The sequence below is a fragment of the Crotalus tigris genome, unplaced genomic scaffold (assembly GCF_016545835.1).
Source record: "Crotalus tigris isolate CLP2741 ecotype Arizona unplaced genomic scaffold, ASM1654583v1 scf7180000021329.220372, whole genome shotgun sequence".
NCBI classification, from domain to species: domain Eukaryota; kingdom Metazoa; phylum Chordata; class Lepidosauria; order Squamata; family Viperidae; genus Crotalus; species Crotalus tigris.
Window position 1 is genome coordinate 5,675 of NW_024098455.1, and position 17,874 is coordinate 23,548.

General features: G+C 39.3%; 2 protein-coding genes across 3 annotated transcripts; both read left to right on the forward strand.

The window, feature by feature from the left end:
• The first annotated feature begins 844 nt into the window (after positions 1-844).
• LOC120320330 (olfactory receptor 14A16-like) lies at positions 845-3,337 on the forward strand. The gene is made up of 2 exons (XM_039369955.1): positions 845-1,072; positions 2,057-3,337. The coding sequence occupies exon 2, from the start codon at positions 2,075-2,077 to the stop codon at positions 3,020-3,022; it is 948 nt and encodes a 315-aa protein (XP_039225889.1). The 5' UTR covers positions 845-1,072; positions 2,057-2,074; the 3' UTR covers positions 3,023-3,337.
• A 2,567-nt stretch (positions 3,338-5,904) lies between these two features.
• On the forward strand, positions 5,905-12,155 carry LOC120320331 (olfactory receptor 14A16-like). 2 transcript variants are annotated; one of them, XM_039369956.1, is made up of 2 exons: positions 5,905-8,753; positions 9,525-12,155. In XM_039369956.1, exon 2 carries the CDS (start codon positions 9,911-9,913, stop codon positions 10,814-10,816), a length of 906 nt encoding a protein of 301 aa, XP_039225890.1. In that variant the 5' UTR covers positions 5,905-8,753; positions 9,525-9,910; the 3' UTR covers positions 10,817-12,155. The 2 variants fall into 2 exon arrangements, with proteins under 2 accessions (XP_039225890.1, XP_039225892.1); XM_039369958.1 differs by lacking the exon at positions 5,905-8,753 and adding an exon at positions 8,758-8,876.
• The last annotated feature ends 5,719 nt before the right edge of the window (positions 12,156-17,874 follow it).

The window sequence follows — 17,874 nt, forward strand, 5'->3', positions numbered from 1 at the left end:
TACTCCAGAATATTTTATTAAAATTTGCTTGAAAAATACTTCATCCCAACTATTGATATGGTATACTAAAAGGCTTATTCAGATTTTGTGTTATCTATGCCGCCATATATCAAATACATTTTAAAATTTATTTCAGGTAAATGTACATAGGAATATATACCTAAAGATAGGACAAATACTTTGAGAATATAAGAATATTTTGGGAAGGTGTGATATGCATACTTATATGTATAATGTAAGTACCTTTTTTGAGGTTGAGGGGCTTTCAACTAAAGGAATATGACATTTTATCTGTATTTATATTCCTGTATTGAATGTTTCCTTCCTGTTTTCTTACCCTGATATTTCTTGTCCACATTATATTTTGCAGACATATTTCTTGTCCACATTATATTTTGCAGCCATATATATGGCTTTTCCCGCATATAATTGGCAGAATTATTAACCACTATCCAGCTTTTCCCCTACATGTGGCATGCAGAATAGACATTTTTTAAAAGCTGGAAGTAAAAAAGAATGACAAAGGAAGAAATATGTGCCAGGCATTTTGTTTCACCTCTCACTATTTACATTGCAGCCCACATTCTGTTAATAATCTGAGATATTATTATTATTATTATTATTATTATTATTATTATTATTATTATTATTTGTGATATGATACATGGTTCTAGAGGAAGCTATTGTATTCTTAATGGCAAATTATTTTAATGAACATGTAAAAGTCAGTATTATTTACACAAGTCAGTTTCATTTTGGTGTACAAGTCTCTTGAGGGAAATAAAAGATTAATAAACACTGAGAGTAGAAATAAGTATGACTGCAGATAGATGTTTCACTAAACGAAAAATAGCGGGATGGCATTTACTTAAAGAGAGATTTAAAAATATTTCTGTGTAGATTTTAACTAATGAATTAACTATATATTTAAAATTGGTGACTTTTCCACATAATAATTATGAAGATTAAAAAACAGACATTTGGACCAAACCTTCATGCTGATCACTAACAGATGAATTAGCACTGGCAAATTCATCTCATAATCTATCTCTATAGGAAAAAGAAATGCATGGTAAGATTCCTAAAGCTTTTTATTTTTCTGTTTTTAGACAGATTAAGTATTATGATTGTATTATTGTGCATTGATTCAACATTGTTGGAAAAAAATGCTGAAATGTCAGAGGTCAAAGGTGCAATAGATTGTGTCTCATTTTCTGTCCAAACTCTACTAGAGACATTATTGGCTTGTATTGAGTGGAAGGCTGCCTTTTCAAACTGAGTTTTCACTTCCTTCTGATTGTTGGATAAGGGAATTTATTAATTTATTCTGCTATTATTTGAGGCCCTTTGATTAAATGAATATTAAACTAGCAGTTATGTTGTAACTTAAATTCTATAATTTTCTGTTTAACAATATGCCTTTAAATACATGTTTAATAATCTTGTATTTAGGTATTGGTTTGAAGGCTTGTTGTGCTCTTATTTTAGCCTAATATCTGGTAGAGAAATTGAGAAAAAAATATTTTCATCACTTACATAAATACACACAGAGAGATATTATACAAAGAGGAAATGTCTGCTCTTAAGATTTCCAAATAAGAGATATAACAAATTATTTTCATATATATTGGCTAGATTTACATTGTCTTTTTTCTAGAAGCACAAAGCACCAGACATTGTATTTCTCCAATTTTCCAACACTACCACAAACCTGTAGGAATGCAGACACATTATGATGGGTCCAATTATTTTGAATAATCTTTCATTGATGAAAATAGACCTGAACCAACTTTATTCTATTCCTAGCCAATGCTTTTGATCACTGCATGAGATAGCACAACTGAAAAGAAGAAAGAAAAAAATGTGACTTTTTAGTACAGATGGGTAAAAGTGGAAACGAGAGTGCTTTAATATCCCCATCCTACATCTTTGTGTTTCATGTTCTGATCCTCTGTTCATTCTGCCCATAGTTTGGTTCTCAACACATATCAAAATGCCACTTCCAAAATTTTATCTAACTGAATTTCCCTTCTTTCTTTCTTTTCGGTTATGCCAGCTTTGTCATCAATAAAGCATGGAGAATCGAACCACAGTGCCTTATTTTCTGCTTCTGGAATTATCTAAAAATCGCCATCTGCAGCTTTTGCATTTCTTCTTCTTTTTTGTGTTATATCTGGCAACTGTAACAACAAATTTTCTCATCATCTCTGCAATAGCTTTTGACCATCGACTGCACAGCCCCATGTACTTCTTTCTCATGAATTTAGCTCTGCAGGACCTGGGTATTGTTTCAGTCATTGTCCCCAAATCCATGATAAATTCTCTTTTGGACACCAGACACATTTCTTATTTTGGTTGTGTTGCTCAATATTTTCTCTTTCTCTGCTTTGAAGCTTCTGATTTATCCCTCCTGACTGTCATGGCATATGATCGGTATGTTGCCATTTGCCACCCACTGCACTATGAGATGGTGATGAATTGGAAATCCTGTACCGAAATCATAATTCTAGTGTGGGTTGCTGGTCTCCTCTATGGAATGTTGCATACCACTGGCACTTTTTCCATCCTTTTTTGTTCTAATGTAGTTAATCAATTTTTCTGTGAAATTCCACAGTTGTTAAAACTATCCTGTTCTGGATTAAATCTACTTGAGGCTGGAATTCTTGTGGCCGGTGTTATTGCTGCACTAGGTTGTTTTACTTTTATAATTGTTTCATATGCTGTGATCTTCAAGGCAGTGTTTAGAATCCCTTCTGAACAAGGAAGGCAAAAAGCTTTATCCACCTGTATTCCTCACCTCACAGTAGTGACTATGTTCTTTTTAAGTGGATGCTTTGCCTACCTGAGACCTGCCTCTAACACCCCATCTTACTTAGATTTGGGGTTGACTGTTCTGTATTCACTTCTTCCACCTCTGTTCAATCCAATTATTTATAGCATGAGACTGGTGTGGCCCTCAATGAAATTCTGCTATGGCAAAACTAGAAGTCACTGCGTCCTGGTTTCTAGTGTGGTGCCTTAAGCGCTACATCAAACAGGTTCTCACTCATTTTAGCTCAAGAGTATTTTTTCTTTCATTTAGAAGTGCTTTGGCAAAACTAGACCTTTGGCATGGTGGGCAGGATGGGTGAGTTCATACTATTTTCCATAATTTTTTTGTAACCAGAACAATATGAAAAAGCAAGAAGTCAGTTTCATAACTGTAATAGATGATCATATAAGCTTAAGGGTTTCCAAATGGCTGGTAGGCGGGAAGTATCATCTTGTTTGTTCATGCTGTGTGGGCGTTTTTCTATCTCGATGGCTTCTCTGATTATTCTGTTATTAAAATGTTCAGTTTTGGCGATAATTCTGGTATTTTTAAAGTCAAATTCATGTCCTGTGGCTTTAAGGTGTTGGACCAGGGAAGATGTTGGTTCCTCTTTTTTGACTGAGTTCTTATGTTCTTCAATGCATGCACTTATTCTTCTGTTGGTTTGGCCAATGTATGTCTTGGGACAAGCAGTGCATAGGATTTCATATACTCCTTGATTTTCTAACTCGATTTTATCTTTGGGGTTTCTTAGGATGGTGGATATTTTTCTGTTTGTGCAGAATGCTGTTTTGATGTTGTGTTTATGGAGAATCTTGCTGATTCTGTCTGTGGTGCCTTTTATGTATGGGAGGAGGGCGTTGCCATTTTCTTGTTCTCTGTCTTGGATTTTAGTGGGGGTTTCTTTTTGGATTAGGTTTGTAATCTTATTTCTTTGGAATCCATTGAATGTTAGTACATTGGTGAGAGTGTGTAGTTCGGTTTTTAGGTGTTGTTCGTCAGCTAAGTGTTTTGTTCTGGAGATGAGTGTCTTGGCTACGAAGTTGATCTGTGCTGGGTGGTGGTGTGAGAGAGCGTGCAGAAAGCGGTTTGTGTGTGTTTTCTTCTGGTAGATGGTGTGTCCTAGGGAGCCATTGGATTTCTTGTAGACTAAGACATCCAGGAAGGGAAGTTGGTTATTAGTTTCTGTTTCCATGGTGAACTGTATTTTGGAGTGTAGGCTGTTGAGGTGTGTGAGGAAGTTGTCCAGTTTTTCTTTCCCATGTGGCCAGATTATGAAGGTGTCATCTACGTATCTGAGCCAGAGTTTGGGTTTGTGATCCAATTTTTCTAGAACTAGGGTTTCAAAGTGTTCCATGTAGAGGTTTGCAATGACAGGTGAGAGGGGTGATCCCATGGGTGCTCCTTCTGTTTGTTTGTATTTTTGTCCGTTATAGATGAAGTATGTGTTGGATAGGCAGTGGTTGGTCAGATCTAAGATGTGTTTGGGGGAGTTATATTTGTTTTGGATAGCTGTCAAGGCTTCTTTGATAGGCACTTGGGTGAAGAGGGACATGACATTGAAGCTCACAAGTAGGTCACTGGGCTGTAAGTTTTGTTTCTTTATGATCTCTATAAACTGGAATGAGTTTTTTACGTGTGAGGTGATGGATTCTGTATAGGGCTGTAGTTGTTTGGCGAGAAATTTGGCTAGGTTTTGTAGAGGTGAGCCTATGGAGCTGACTATGGGTCTGAGTGGGGTTCCTTCTTTGTGTATCTTGGGGAGACCATAGAGTTTGGGGCATCTGGATGATTTCTCTCTGGGAATTATTCTTTGCTTGATCTCTTTGCTAATGGGGAAGGCTTTTATTTTGGATCTGGTGGTTTTTTCCAGGTAGGTGGTGGGATCTGTGTTTAGGGGTTTGTATGTGGAGTCTTGGAGTAGGTTGGTTAATTTGGTTTGGTAGTCAGATGTGTTCATAACCACCATGGCGTTGGCCTTGTCTGCTGGTAGGATTATTATGCTGCTGTCTTCTTTCAGGTTATGTAGTGCTGTCTGTTCCTCTTTGGGTAAGTTGCTCTTGGGTGGCTTGCTGGTGCAGAGGATGTTGGTGATTTCGAGTCTGATTCTGTTAGCGTCATCAGGGTTGATTTTGATCAGGCTGGTTTCAACTCCACATATAATGGTTTCAGTGGGGATTTATTTGGCAGCAACTGCAAAGTTGAATCCTTTGGAAAGGACATTGGTTTCGGCTTTGGTGAGGATCCTATCTGAGATGTTATCCACTGTTTGTTTCATGTGTGGCTGTGAGGGAGGAGGGGTTTGTTTCTGGCATTCTGACTTCAAATTTTTCATAGGTCCTGGTCAGATGGTGGATTTCCTCCCCGTAGAGGTTCGATATTTGTTTTCTGAGGTTTTCGCGGGTGTTTGTATGTAGGTCTTTGGTTATTCGGGTTTTCTCCCACGTAAAATTGGAAGTGTTTTGGCAACGTTTCATCTTCAGGCTGGTGTTTTCAGCTTCATGCTGAATATATATAAATCCAATATATATATATAATATATATATATATAAATCCAAATTTCTTTTTCTGATGAAGAATTAAAGAATTAAATTGGGAGACTAAGATGGCCATTTCAAGCTCATTCTGCTCTCTTCAGTTAGACACACCCTTTTATGGGATTCGAATCTGGGCAGTTTACATACTAGGCAGTGATTTAATCACCAAGCCACAGGCTTTCCTCCCCTCTTTGCCAGCCGAGTCAAGGGGGTATATACATGAAGTTTTTTCAGACAGACTGGTCTGATTGATTACACCTTGGCATTTTTATCTGCTATACTGCAGTTATACTTTTTACAATCTCTTTTGCCTTGCTTAATGCCCCTAGTTGGGGGGGCTGCAAGGCAAAAGAGATTGTAAAAAGTATAATTGCAGTATAGCAGTTAAAAATGTCAAGGTGTAATCAATCAGACCAGTCTGTCTGAAAAAACTTCCTGTATATATATATATATATATATATATATATATATATATATATATATATATATATACACATACATATACAGGATACACCCACACACACACACACACATATACATACATTAGGTCATAAATCATGAACAATTTTTGAGGGAAGGGGTAAATTGCATTGTATACAAATTGTAATAAATAAATTATAAATTAAATAGTTAAAAGATTGTAAAACATTGTAAAGTGATGGTACTAAAGCTCCTACTTTAGCATAGAAATAATTTCTTCTAAAGATTCACTCCAACAGGATCCTTTTCTCTTCTGATGTGGTTTATGTTAACAATGTCAACTAACATATGCTCCACCAATCAGGATCAGTTACTTAGGAGTTTATTTCCTTTTCCTTCTGGAACATCTAATTATGAAATTATCCTACTGGCATTTGTGAACTTCTTATAGCTTTTATTTACATCACTAAAAGCATCACAAAGAAACAGGAACAGTGTCACACAGTTTCAAGCAACTATTACATTACAAATACTCCATGCATAATCTGGATGTTCTCCTAGACAAGCGGTCTCCAACCTCTGCTCTGTGGATTGGCACCAGTCTACAGCCTACCAGGAACCAGGCCACCGAAGCAAGTAAAGCCCCATCCACGCATGCATGGAATCCGGGTAGTGTACAAAATCATTCATCTCCTGCCCATAGAAAAACTGCATTCCAGTTTGGTGCAGAATAGTTTTGGGGCCTTTGCCCTAGTCTCATAACTCCTTTTCAAAGACCAGGTGACAGTCATTGCTAGGATAGTTTTTGCACAAATTCATATTGTGTACCAGTAGAATATTTTCCTGAAATGTGAGGTCCTGCATGTGTCCTGAAACTTTTCTCAGTGAGATGAGTCCAATATAGGTTAAACAAACAAACAAACAAACATAGAACATCCTCTATATGGGGCTACCCTTGAAGAATATTTGGAAGCTAGAAATGGTAAAGAATGCAGAGCCATGGAAACTGATTGCCAGTTTGCTTGTGGATCCTTTTCAAAGCATTAGCCTTTATGGCATCAGTCCATGGTATCTGAGGGGCTGTCTCACCAACAGTATTGGCCAATCCCACTTATTCCAATGGAAGGGATGTACTTTGGACCCCTTCTGCCAGAAAATTGTGGCTTGTGGGTTCCAGGAAAAGAGCCTGCTGTGGCCCTCATCCTTATGGATGCCTATAGAGATTCTCAATCATCCAGGTCATGATTGTCCCACAGATGTTTTATTTTCCAAAAAGCAACTGGACCTTCTTGGGTTTTTCCTTTAAAAACTTAGAAAAGTTAGAACTGGGAAAAACTTCTTGGGTATGATGACCCAGGGTCCTGAACAGAGGCAAAGCAATTAACTGGTCAGTACAATTGTCTTTTTAAGCACTGCCAACGTTCACCCAACAGCCCCCACATATGCTGGCACAAGTTTAATAAAACAGTCAGGGAAGTTTACATGGTTCTTTAAAATAAAACAGATAACAAGCAAACGTATAATCCTTTCAACTCCCAGCTTGCCTGTGAACTGCAAATTGCAAAACTGCAGACAGTAAGGAGAAATCAGCAGGAAGCAAACTTGGTCCAAAATACAAAGTGTCCAGGTACAAGAGCACACTACCACAAGAGTTCATGTTTGTTCCTGGCAAATGCCCCACCCCATAGCGTCTCCCTAAATCCTACTCCCCAGGTGTGCCTTATGGAGTGGGGCGTGACACTCTCCTCCCAAGCAAGTGAGCCTGCCTCCATTGTTCCCTCCTCCTCTCTGTTCTCCTGCTCTGTGATCAGGTGGGGAGGGGCCTTGCTCCTCGCCTGAACTCTGCCTTCCTTGTTCCAAACTTGAAGGGCCCTGGCCTGCTTCAGCCTGTTCCTCCCCACAGTCCTCCAAAGCCACAGACACCCTCTCCTGGGCCTCAACAGGGAATTCCATGTCGTCCTCAGAGTCAGGTTCAGACAGAGGCATGATATCAAGTGAGAAGCAAAATATGGGAGACCCTTTGGAATTTTCTCCTCTTTGACGTATGGTCAGCTCCCAATAATTATTACATCCTTCCCCTTTTCTACTGTTGTCCCCTAATATTTGCTTTTGTATTTTCATATTTTATATTATAAATGAATAGAACTAATAAAAAGGAACAGATAAAATATTAGGCTTTAAGAATGGGATGTCAATAAAAATGCCAGTGAAGTATTGTCATCCAATTTTTTTGTTTTGGTAGCCTGTTCTCTGAAAATCTTGAAGAGGAATTTTAAAACTCCCTGTCAATTTCTGTCCTTGTAGTAAAGCATACAATTTTTGAGACCATGTATCTCTCTTTTTTAAATTTGATTAGAGATGGATATGATAAATACTGATAAAATTTCCATGAGGTAGCAAAATTAGATAATTTAATTATGTAAATAGCACAATATTGGAAATTGGGACCAATTAAATGGATAGAAGTTCCAATATCCAGTATATAGGATTTATATTATCCTTGATATTACAAAATAATATAACAACCAACAATTTAGAAAGCAATAATAAAATAAAATCCCAGGTTATTAAATCTGTTTCTGAACTTGCTTTTGGCAGGTTTCCTCAATTAATCTATATTTGAGTTTTCAGTTTGGAAAGTAAGAATTTGTGAGTTTCAACCCTAATCCTATTGATAACATCATCTATGATTGTCTAATGAAATGGGATGGCTGATATTAGAACACTCTCAAATGCACTACCTGTTAATGGCTAATTGCATTCATAAAAAACTTACAATGATAGTTTTATTTTGTCTAGTTTACGTTGTGTATTTTTGATATGTAATTGTCTCTTGAGAGAAACAAAATAATTAATAAGCTTGCTGAATATAAACTCAGCCTTTTTTCTCAAGATAGATCTGAGCATACTTTTATGCATGTATTATAGGGCCAATATTTAACAGTTTATAAAGCTACAATAATTCTATGAAGAAAAATTGTAGAGTAAGTACACATAGTGTGCATATTAGTGTATTAGCCATTCAACAGAAAAGCAATTCCCCTCTTATTGAGATAAACTAGCATTTATTTAAATTTAAATCACATGACTGTACATTTGTTTATAAGGTAATTTTCACACTGAGAAAAGGATTTAGTAAAATGATATTATATGCTAGTGTTCTTCTAGAATGTTAAGGGAAGGAAGATAACAAGGGGAGATTTATTTTCAGACATTTGGTCCTAAAGACAGAGTAAATTAAAGATAATTAAATCTAGATACAATCATATTGTGAATTAGAAAAAAAGAGAATCTATGGCTGGTGATTGTATCCTAAACAGAAAATCAAGTGCATATTAAATATAAAAGTTTAATGTTAACAAAGAAAATGTTAATGGAGAATTTTGAGCAGAATGTGAAAATGTCATCCTGAGTTCTCATTTTTCTTGATAAAAGTATGCTTTCTTCAGTATTGTAATTTTAGGTACCACCTGGTGAATATGATATGAGAATTATTTTTATTTTTGTAAAATTTTTGTAAAATATTATTACGTATTTTAATGTACTCTTTTATAGGTATTTATCAACCAATATTAATGCTATTATTTTTTCAGCCACAACATTCCCAGAACTGCTGATAAAATGATTCTCTTGTGTGTGTGTGTGCCTGTTTGTATGTCCCTGTTTGTGCATGTGTGCATATGTGTGTATGATTTACACAAATTCAGGCACTTGGAAATCTGTTCCCTCGAGTTAAGATGTAATTTATCTTCTAGATCTGTATCCTGTCTTTCCTTCAAGAGTTCATTCTATATATTGGAGATCTGTATCCAATTTTTCATCACTGTAACAATTCTGCAAGGAAGATAAGAAATAATTATTATTCCAAAACTTCAGGAAATTTCCAGAAGGTCTTCCAAGTCCTATACAAACAGTGCAACCAGGAAAAGAATGGAATGGAAGGAAATAACTTGTGATCAATAGGTTGGAATTCAATCAATCATGGATTTATGTATAGAGATAACACTGTGATTAGGCACAGGAATGAATTGCATCCATTATTTTAATTATGTAATTCTATTTTCATTCTTTACAGTTTTTCAGTCTATTTTTTATTCTGTTCACATTTATGTTTATAAATTAATTTAATTAAATCATAAACATGAATAATCACACAACAGTGCCTTACTTTTTACTCCTGGAATTCTCAAAGAATCGACATTTTCAGCTTTTACATTTCTTTGTGTTATATCTGACAACTATAACAGCTAATTTTCTTATTATCATGGTAGTAACTTTAGATAATCAATTGCATAGCCCTATGTACTTGTTCCTGATGAACTTGGCTATGCAGGATTTAGGCTCAGTTTCTGTTATAGTCCCAAAATCCATGGTGAATTCCCTCGTGGAGACTAGATATATCTCTTACTCAGGATGTGCTGCTCAAGTGTTCATATTTATCTCGTTTGCAGCTTCTGATTTATCCCTCCTGACTATCATGGCATATGATCGATATGTTGCCATTTGTCATCCATTGCACTATGAGATGGTGATGAATTGGAAATCCTGCACTGAAATGATGATTCTGGTTTGGGTCACTGGTGTTCTCTATGGAACACTGCATACCACTGGCACTTTTTCAATTCCTTTTTGTTCTAATGTTGTCAACCAGTTCTTCTGTGAAATTCCACAGTTGCTAAAGCTATCCTGCTCTGGCTTCAATCTAGTTGAACTTGGAGTTCTTGTGGCCAGTGTCATAGCAGGAATTGGTTGTTTTAATTTTATTATTGCATCTTATGTCATGATATTCAAGGCAGTACTTAGAATTCCTTCTGAACAAGGAAGGCAAAAAGCTTTATCCACTTGTGTTCCTCACCTTATAGTAGTATCTATGTTTTTATTAACTGGATGTTTTGCCTACCTGAGGCCGCCCTCTAATACTCCATCTTACTTAGATTTTGGGGTGACTGTTCTGTATTCCCTTCTTCCACCCCTGTTCAATCCAATAATCTATAGCATGAGAAATAAGAATATCAAATTTGTCCTTTCAAAACTCTGGAAATTCTGAAAATTACCTTTAATGTTGTTTCTATTCTGTTCATCACAGTTTTTTGTTTTCCTATCCTTTTCCCCCTTACATCTTTGAATTAAGGGTAAGTTAAAAAGGAAGCACAATTGAAATCCAGGCAAATCCAATTTTCAATCCAGAAGAATGATAGAACTTCAAAAATTGCTGAATTCCTGATTACTGTCAATGTAGTTTATAGAGGCTAAATGTAGATATTAGGCAGCTTCTAGCATGCCACAGGCTAACATCCCTTGATCTTTAGTGAAATAGGATCAGAGTGTAATATGATTATGAAAAAACATCCGTAATTGAGAGGAGGTTTAAACAATATTTCCTACTTTTCTCTGTTCTTTAGATATAAAATGGCTTCTCCTCTAATGCTTGCATAATAATATGGCTAGTTAAAGCTTTAGCTTTTCCAAAAGTACACAGGGCTTCTCTCTCTTTAAATGGTCCTTTGATTGCACACTTTAATATTTTGCTCCTTCAAATCAATATGGACTCCTGACAACTACCTGGAGAAGTCCCTGCAGTTCTGTTGGCAATGATTTTTAGCAGAGGATTGCCATTACCTCCTTCCTGGGACAGAAAGAGAGAAAAAGAGAGAGACTGGCCCAAAGAAACACAGCTGGCTTTGTTCATAAGGCAGACTAGAGCTTGCAGTGCTCCAATTTTTAGCCTGATACCTTAAACTGGTATGCTAAATTATTCTCACACAATTTAGTTGAAGTGCATTATTTCTTTTCTTTAAAAAATGTTCTGACAAAACCAGACACTTGACAGGAAGGGCAGGATGGGTGAGCATGTAGCATGTTGATAACCGTAAGGAATACAAAATACAATACAACTTGATACAAAGTGGAAAAGATAATTTATGATTCCTGGTCCAATACCTGGAGAAGGGCTGATAGATAAAAGTACACAATGAAGGAGATCTTGGAAAGAGGGAAGATTTGGTTAAATACTTTGGGGCTCTCTATAAGTGTACTTAGGAAGATGCCAAGTGCTTACTGGATTTATCTAGCCAAGATCAGTACCTTCTTTTGATGAAGGTGAGGGGCTTCCAGTTAAAGGGATATGACATTTTATTCCTCTATTGAATGTTGCTGAATTGTTCTCCTGCTTTATCTATGAATATATCTTGTCTACATTATACTTTGCATTTAAATTTATTATTTTTCTCTGCTTTGCTTAATAAAATAATCGGTTATTTACCTAATTTGTGTGAATATTGCTTTCATGAACCTCCTATTCACATTTTTGTGTGAAAAAAATGAGTTAGCCCATATATTTGCAAGAGATTTTCTAATTCCTGTCTATATATTTTATTCTCAGAAATGGTATCATATATAATGATAAATAATGATTGTTGGAATCTCAAAATAAACTGATAAATGATGATTATAAAAATATTAACTAGGTTCACAATGTCATGCTAGCCTCCAAACTAAAGAAATAATATGACTCAGCAAATTGTGTAAACAAGGAAATAATAATTTACAAAGTATTTTTTTAAATTTATATTTACCTTTTAGAAAAAAGAAAATTCAGTAGAAGAGGACTGAATGGTTTTACTTCTATACTGAATTTTTGATGTGTTTGTAGGATGGCATTTTTTTTTCCAAATAGAAAATATGGAAAGGATTCTTTATAATTAATTCCAAAATCTCATTTCAAATTTCTGGACCTTTAGTCCATTTGTTAGTTCTCAAAATGTTTCCAAATTTCAAATGATAGTAGTAAATCATTGCAGTCATTTAGCAAGATGCCCACATGACTGCCTTGCTCAATGACTCCAATTCAATACTCCCTGTTGTGATTGTTAAGTGATTGTGTGGGTTAAGAGATGTATGGAGTGCCTCACTGGATGAGGGGACCAGATGCAAGCTCAGGCCCTCTCTGTGGTACACAATGTACTTTCCTTGTCTGATTGGCTAGAATGGACTGTAGTAATGGGATGAAGATGGTTCCCTGGGTAACCTATTAAAGCTTTAAAGATCATAATCAACACCTTGAATTGGAATTGTAAGCAGATGGGCACTCAATATAGGTTATGTTGAGTCCTTGGCTTAATGGCGAATGAGCACAGAACATCTCGTTATTCCAACAAGTCTTTATTTGCAGTCTCTTCCACTCCGTTACAGCTCTGAGGCTCTCAGGCCTCTCCGTTCCTTTTAACAATGTTCCCCGGGCAGAATGGCAACAATTAGGCGCGCTCTGCGCCTCGCGCATGCGTGCGACGCCGGCACCAGCCAGTCTGGTCCCAGGCAGCTTGCAACTGCCCGGGACCATTGCAACACCCCGAGCCTGCCTTTGCAGGCTCAGGACACAACACCCCTTCCCCCCCGGCTAAGACTTATAAACTATATTGATAGTTATACGCAACCTCAACATGAGTGTGGTGTGCCAACCCCACCAACCAGCACATCTATTGCAGCTGGGCCATACCCACACCACAATGGTACCGGGCTATTGTTCTGGGATTAATACCCAATGCCTGTATTTCCAATTTCCACAACAGCAGGCACCCTCTCACTGTTTCTGCTTTGCCAGCAGAGTTACAAAGTCCTCAAGATACTTGGGAGATCTTTTTACTCTCTATGACCTCCTTAGAATCTGAGAATCCCCTATTTCTTCTTGCACAGAGGATGACATGGAGTTGCCCCCTCTTTCAAACCCTGGTGGTCCCCATGAACCGTGCCCCATTGCCTGGTCTGCTTGCTTGCCCACCAGGCTCATCAGACCAGGACTTTGCTCTCCCAATAACCTGGTTGACCTGCCTAGTTGTAGGTTCTCTGGCCCCTCTATAAGCCTGCCACTGTTTGGCAACTCTGTAGAGCTTTCCAAGCCCACACTGGACCTATCAAGGGACTGCATCCCTTCACTCCCAAGTCCCGTAACCGAACTGTTTGGGGTTTCTGTATTTCCCTAAAACTCAGTTGCCCCCCAATCTGTGCCAGAGGTGTCAGAATTGGGATTTGCCTCTCCGACCACCTCCCTGTGTGAAGGTTTCCTTCTGGAAACAGTAGCAGTACTGGGCCAACTAGACTGTTTGTGTACCAGCTCTCTTGCAATGTTTGGGTTATTAGGATGCTCCCGGTTATTCTCCCTGAATGGAGTCCTGAATGGTAGTTGTGAATGAGAGTATGCCCCCTGGGTGACTCCCTGGCTGGAGTAGGCACTGGTGCCTGTGTGATTTCTTGTTCCCTTGGATTCCTGTTTGGAACACTTGCAGAACCTTGGAATAGGCCGTCTGTGGCCTCTCTGTTTGGCCCCCGCTGCTGCCAACACCCATCCCTTTGCCCATAGTGGTCCCCCTCCCCCCTGGAAAAGGCCCAGGAGTTCCAGAGGGTAAGTCCAGTCTTGTACGCAGCTGGTCGATATGCCGCCGAAGGACACAACTGTCATCCAAAGAGACCTCGTATGACAAAGGGCCAGTAACCTTGCATACTACAGCAGGAACCCACAAGTGACCAGGCCCGTAGTTACGGGTCCATACCGGGGCATCCACTTGCAGATACTGTGGTGCCCTGGGTTGGGTGGCCTTAGGAGGCAGTCTGTCCGGGTGCAAACTGTCAAGTTTGGTGATCAGTTTGCGCCCCCAGCGGAGTTCAGCTGGGCTCTTCCCAGTGGAAGTTGAAGGTGTGGTGCGGTACGCAAGAAGAAAGTCTGCCAACCTGTGGTGCCTGTCCCCGCAGGTCAGTTTCTTTAAAGCATCCTTGGTGATGCAGACCATCCGTTCAGCCGTACTGTTGGTGGAAGGGTGGAATGGTGCAGAGGTGGCATGATGAATCATGTTGGCCTGTAAGAAAGCTTGAAACTCGAAAGAAGTGAATTGAGGGCCATTGTCAGACACCAAAACATCCAGAAGCCCATGTGCAGCAAAAATCCCCCTCAGTACTTGAATGGTCTTGGCAGCAGTGGTTGAAGAGACAGGTACAACCTCAAGCCACTTTGAATAGCTATCAACAAGGACCAAGAAGAATTGACCCTGAAAGGGCCCAGCGTAATCAATGTGCACCCTAGACCAAAGTGACTGTGTTTCCTCCCATCTATGTACAGGAGCCTGGGGCATTTCTGGGCATGAGCGCTGACACAGGTGGCATCCGTGAAACTTAGCCTCTATATCCCTGTCTAACCCTGGCCACCACAAATGGCTGCACGCAAGCATCTTCATTCTTACAATGCCAAGATGGCCCTCATGAAGGGAAGCCAAGACCCTAGGCCTCATTGAGGTAGGAATAACAACTCTGCTGCCCTACAGCAGACAACCCTGAAAAGTGGATAACTCATGTTTCTTAAGCCAGAAACTCTGAAACTCAGTACCTGGACAACTCTCTGGCCGTCCAGACAAAACCCAGGATAATACACGAGTGAGTGTGAGGTCCATGGCTGATTCAGCAGCCACATCCCTGGCATTTAAAGGTGACTCAGGCAGCGCCTGAATGGAAAGGATGTTGATGGCAGGGGCAGGATCAGCCTCTACCATTTGTAAGGGTAATCTACTAAGGCCATCAGCATGGCCCATTTCCTTGCCAGGTTTGTGAACTAAAGAAAAATCATAGGCTGACAGAAAGATGGACCATCTCAGCATTCTGGGGGAGATGATATGGGGGGTTTGTTTGTTTCTAGTAAACAACCCCAACAAGGGCTTATGGTCAGTGTAGACCATGAAATGTCTGCCATATAGAAAATCATGGAATTTTTTAATCCCAGCAACAATGGCCAAGGCTTCTCTGTCTATCTGAGCATAGTTTCGCTCAGCAGAAGACAAGGTTCTGGAGTAATATGCAACAGGAACCTGAGTTCCATCAGGTCTTAAATGGCTAAGTACTGCTCCCACCCCATAAGGGGAAGCATCACAAGCGATGCACATAGGAAGAGATTAATTAAAATGTGCAAGCACTATTGGATGTAAGTAAGGCCTTAACCTCATTGAAGCTTGCTTCATGTGCTTGTGACCACTGCCACACTGCCTGTTTGTCCAAAAGCCAATGAAGTGGCTCAGCTACATTAGCTTTGTTGGAGATAAATGCATAGTAGAAGTTCAAGAGGCCCAGAAAAGCTTGTAATTCAGCTTTAGACTTAGGCCTAGGGGCTTGCAGAATAGCTTTTAATTTAGACTCAGCAGGATGAATGCCATTGGCATCTATTTTGAATCCCAGGAAGTCTGTAGAAGACACTCCAATTTTACATTTGTCTTTTTAAAGCTTGAGGCCTGTTTTCCTGAATCGCAGCAGAACAGCCCTCAACCTCTCAGCTAAGTTTTGAGTAGAGTCTCCAGCTATTAAGACATCATCAAAATAGGGGCAAACCCCTGGTATACCCCTCAAAGTGTTTTCCATTATGCTTTGGAAAATTCCAGGAGCCACATTTACTCCAAACTGTAGTCTTTTGACTTTGAATGCCCCCCCATTAGTTACAATGGTTTGTGCTTCAGCAGCAGCTTCATCAACAGGTAACTGTTGATAAGCCTGTGCTAAATCCAGCTTTGCAAAAATACCCCCCCCCTTTGAGGGAATCCAGAATATGACTGACTACAGGTACAGGATATGCATGCTGTTACAATGCCTTGTTTAGAGTGCATTTGTAATCTGCACAGATGCGAATGTCCCCATTAGCCTTAAGAGGCGTGACTATGGGAGTTTCCCAGGGACTTGAGTCAACAGGTTCTAAGACACCTTGCTGAATCAATTTGTCCAATTCAGCATCAATTTTCCCTTTCAAAGCAAAGGGTACTCTCCTTGCCTTTACTCTGATAGGAGTGACAGTGGGGTCCAGCTTTAAGGAAACTGGGGGGCCTTTGTATGCACCCAGCTGAAGGCTGAAGACATCTACAAATTCTTTGCAGTCTTCCTATAAACCTAATGTTTGCAAACTGTGAAGCCCTGTAACTTGTATTCCCAAGGTCTCAAATCAATCGAGTCCAATGAGACTCGTGTGCTCACCCCCAACTACCATTACATCTAATGGACCTTCAAAATCCTTGTATTGTACATTAAGGGTGGCCTCCCCCTTAACACACACCTTGGAATTTTGAAAGTCTGTTAGAACTATATTGGATGGCCTAAGCTTGGCCTGGAACCCCCTGCTAGAGCAAATCTTTCTGAATGTGTGAATGAAATAATTGAAAGTGCAGACCCAGTGTCTAGTTCCATAACCAATGGAACTCCTTGAAACTTCACCTTAAGTGACAGTTTCTTTTTAAGTGGCTTGTGTGTGCCTGTCCTATAAATGCTTCTTTGTGATGCACAGAAACCCACCCTGTTTTGGCTGGGGACCTTGGTACCTTTCAGGCACAATTCTTCTCGGGGTTGTACCTTCTGACTGCCCAGACACACAGCTGCTATGTGGCCTTGCTTTCCACATGCTCTACAGATTGCAGAACGGAACCTGCAGTCGGTCCTCTTGTGGCGACCTCTACACCTGAAGCACTTGGATACAGCTGAAGACTTTTCTTTGCTTTCCTTCTGCTTCCTTTCTTTGGCTGGGTAGAGATGATCCACCTCATCTTCAGGATCTTCTTCCGAGCTCTCCTGGACTCCCTCATGGTGCACAGAAACAGCTTCTGGGTTGTTCCTGATAGGCCTCATGTTCTTGACCGTGCCACCTGCTGCCTCTTTTGCAGTGACCTCTCTCAAGGCATCTTGGAACGATATGTCTTCCTTTGCAAAAAGTCTCTGCTGCAAGTCTCTGTTCCTAAGCCCACATACAAATCGGTCTCTCAACCTTTCTTTTAAGTCTTTAAACTCACAAGGTTTAGCTGCTCTTCTCAAGGCTGCAATGTATTCTTTAGCTGATTCACCAGCTCGTTGATCCCTCTGTTCAAAAATGTGTCTCCATGCAATAACAGACAACTTGGGCTGAAAATGTTCCTTCAATAATTTTTTAAAATCTGTGTAAGTGACAGATTCAAGAGGCGCAGGGGCTGCTAAATTTTCAGCAATTTCAAATGCATCTTGACCACAGACACACAGCAAAGTAGCGGCCTTTAAGCCATCTTCTCTTACTTGGTTTACTTTCAAATAGTTTTCTACCCTGGCCACATAAGACTCCCA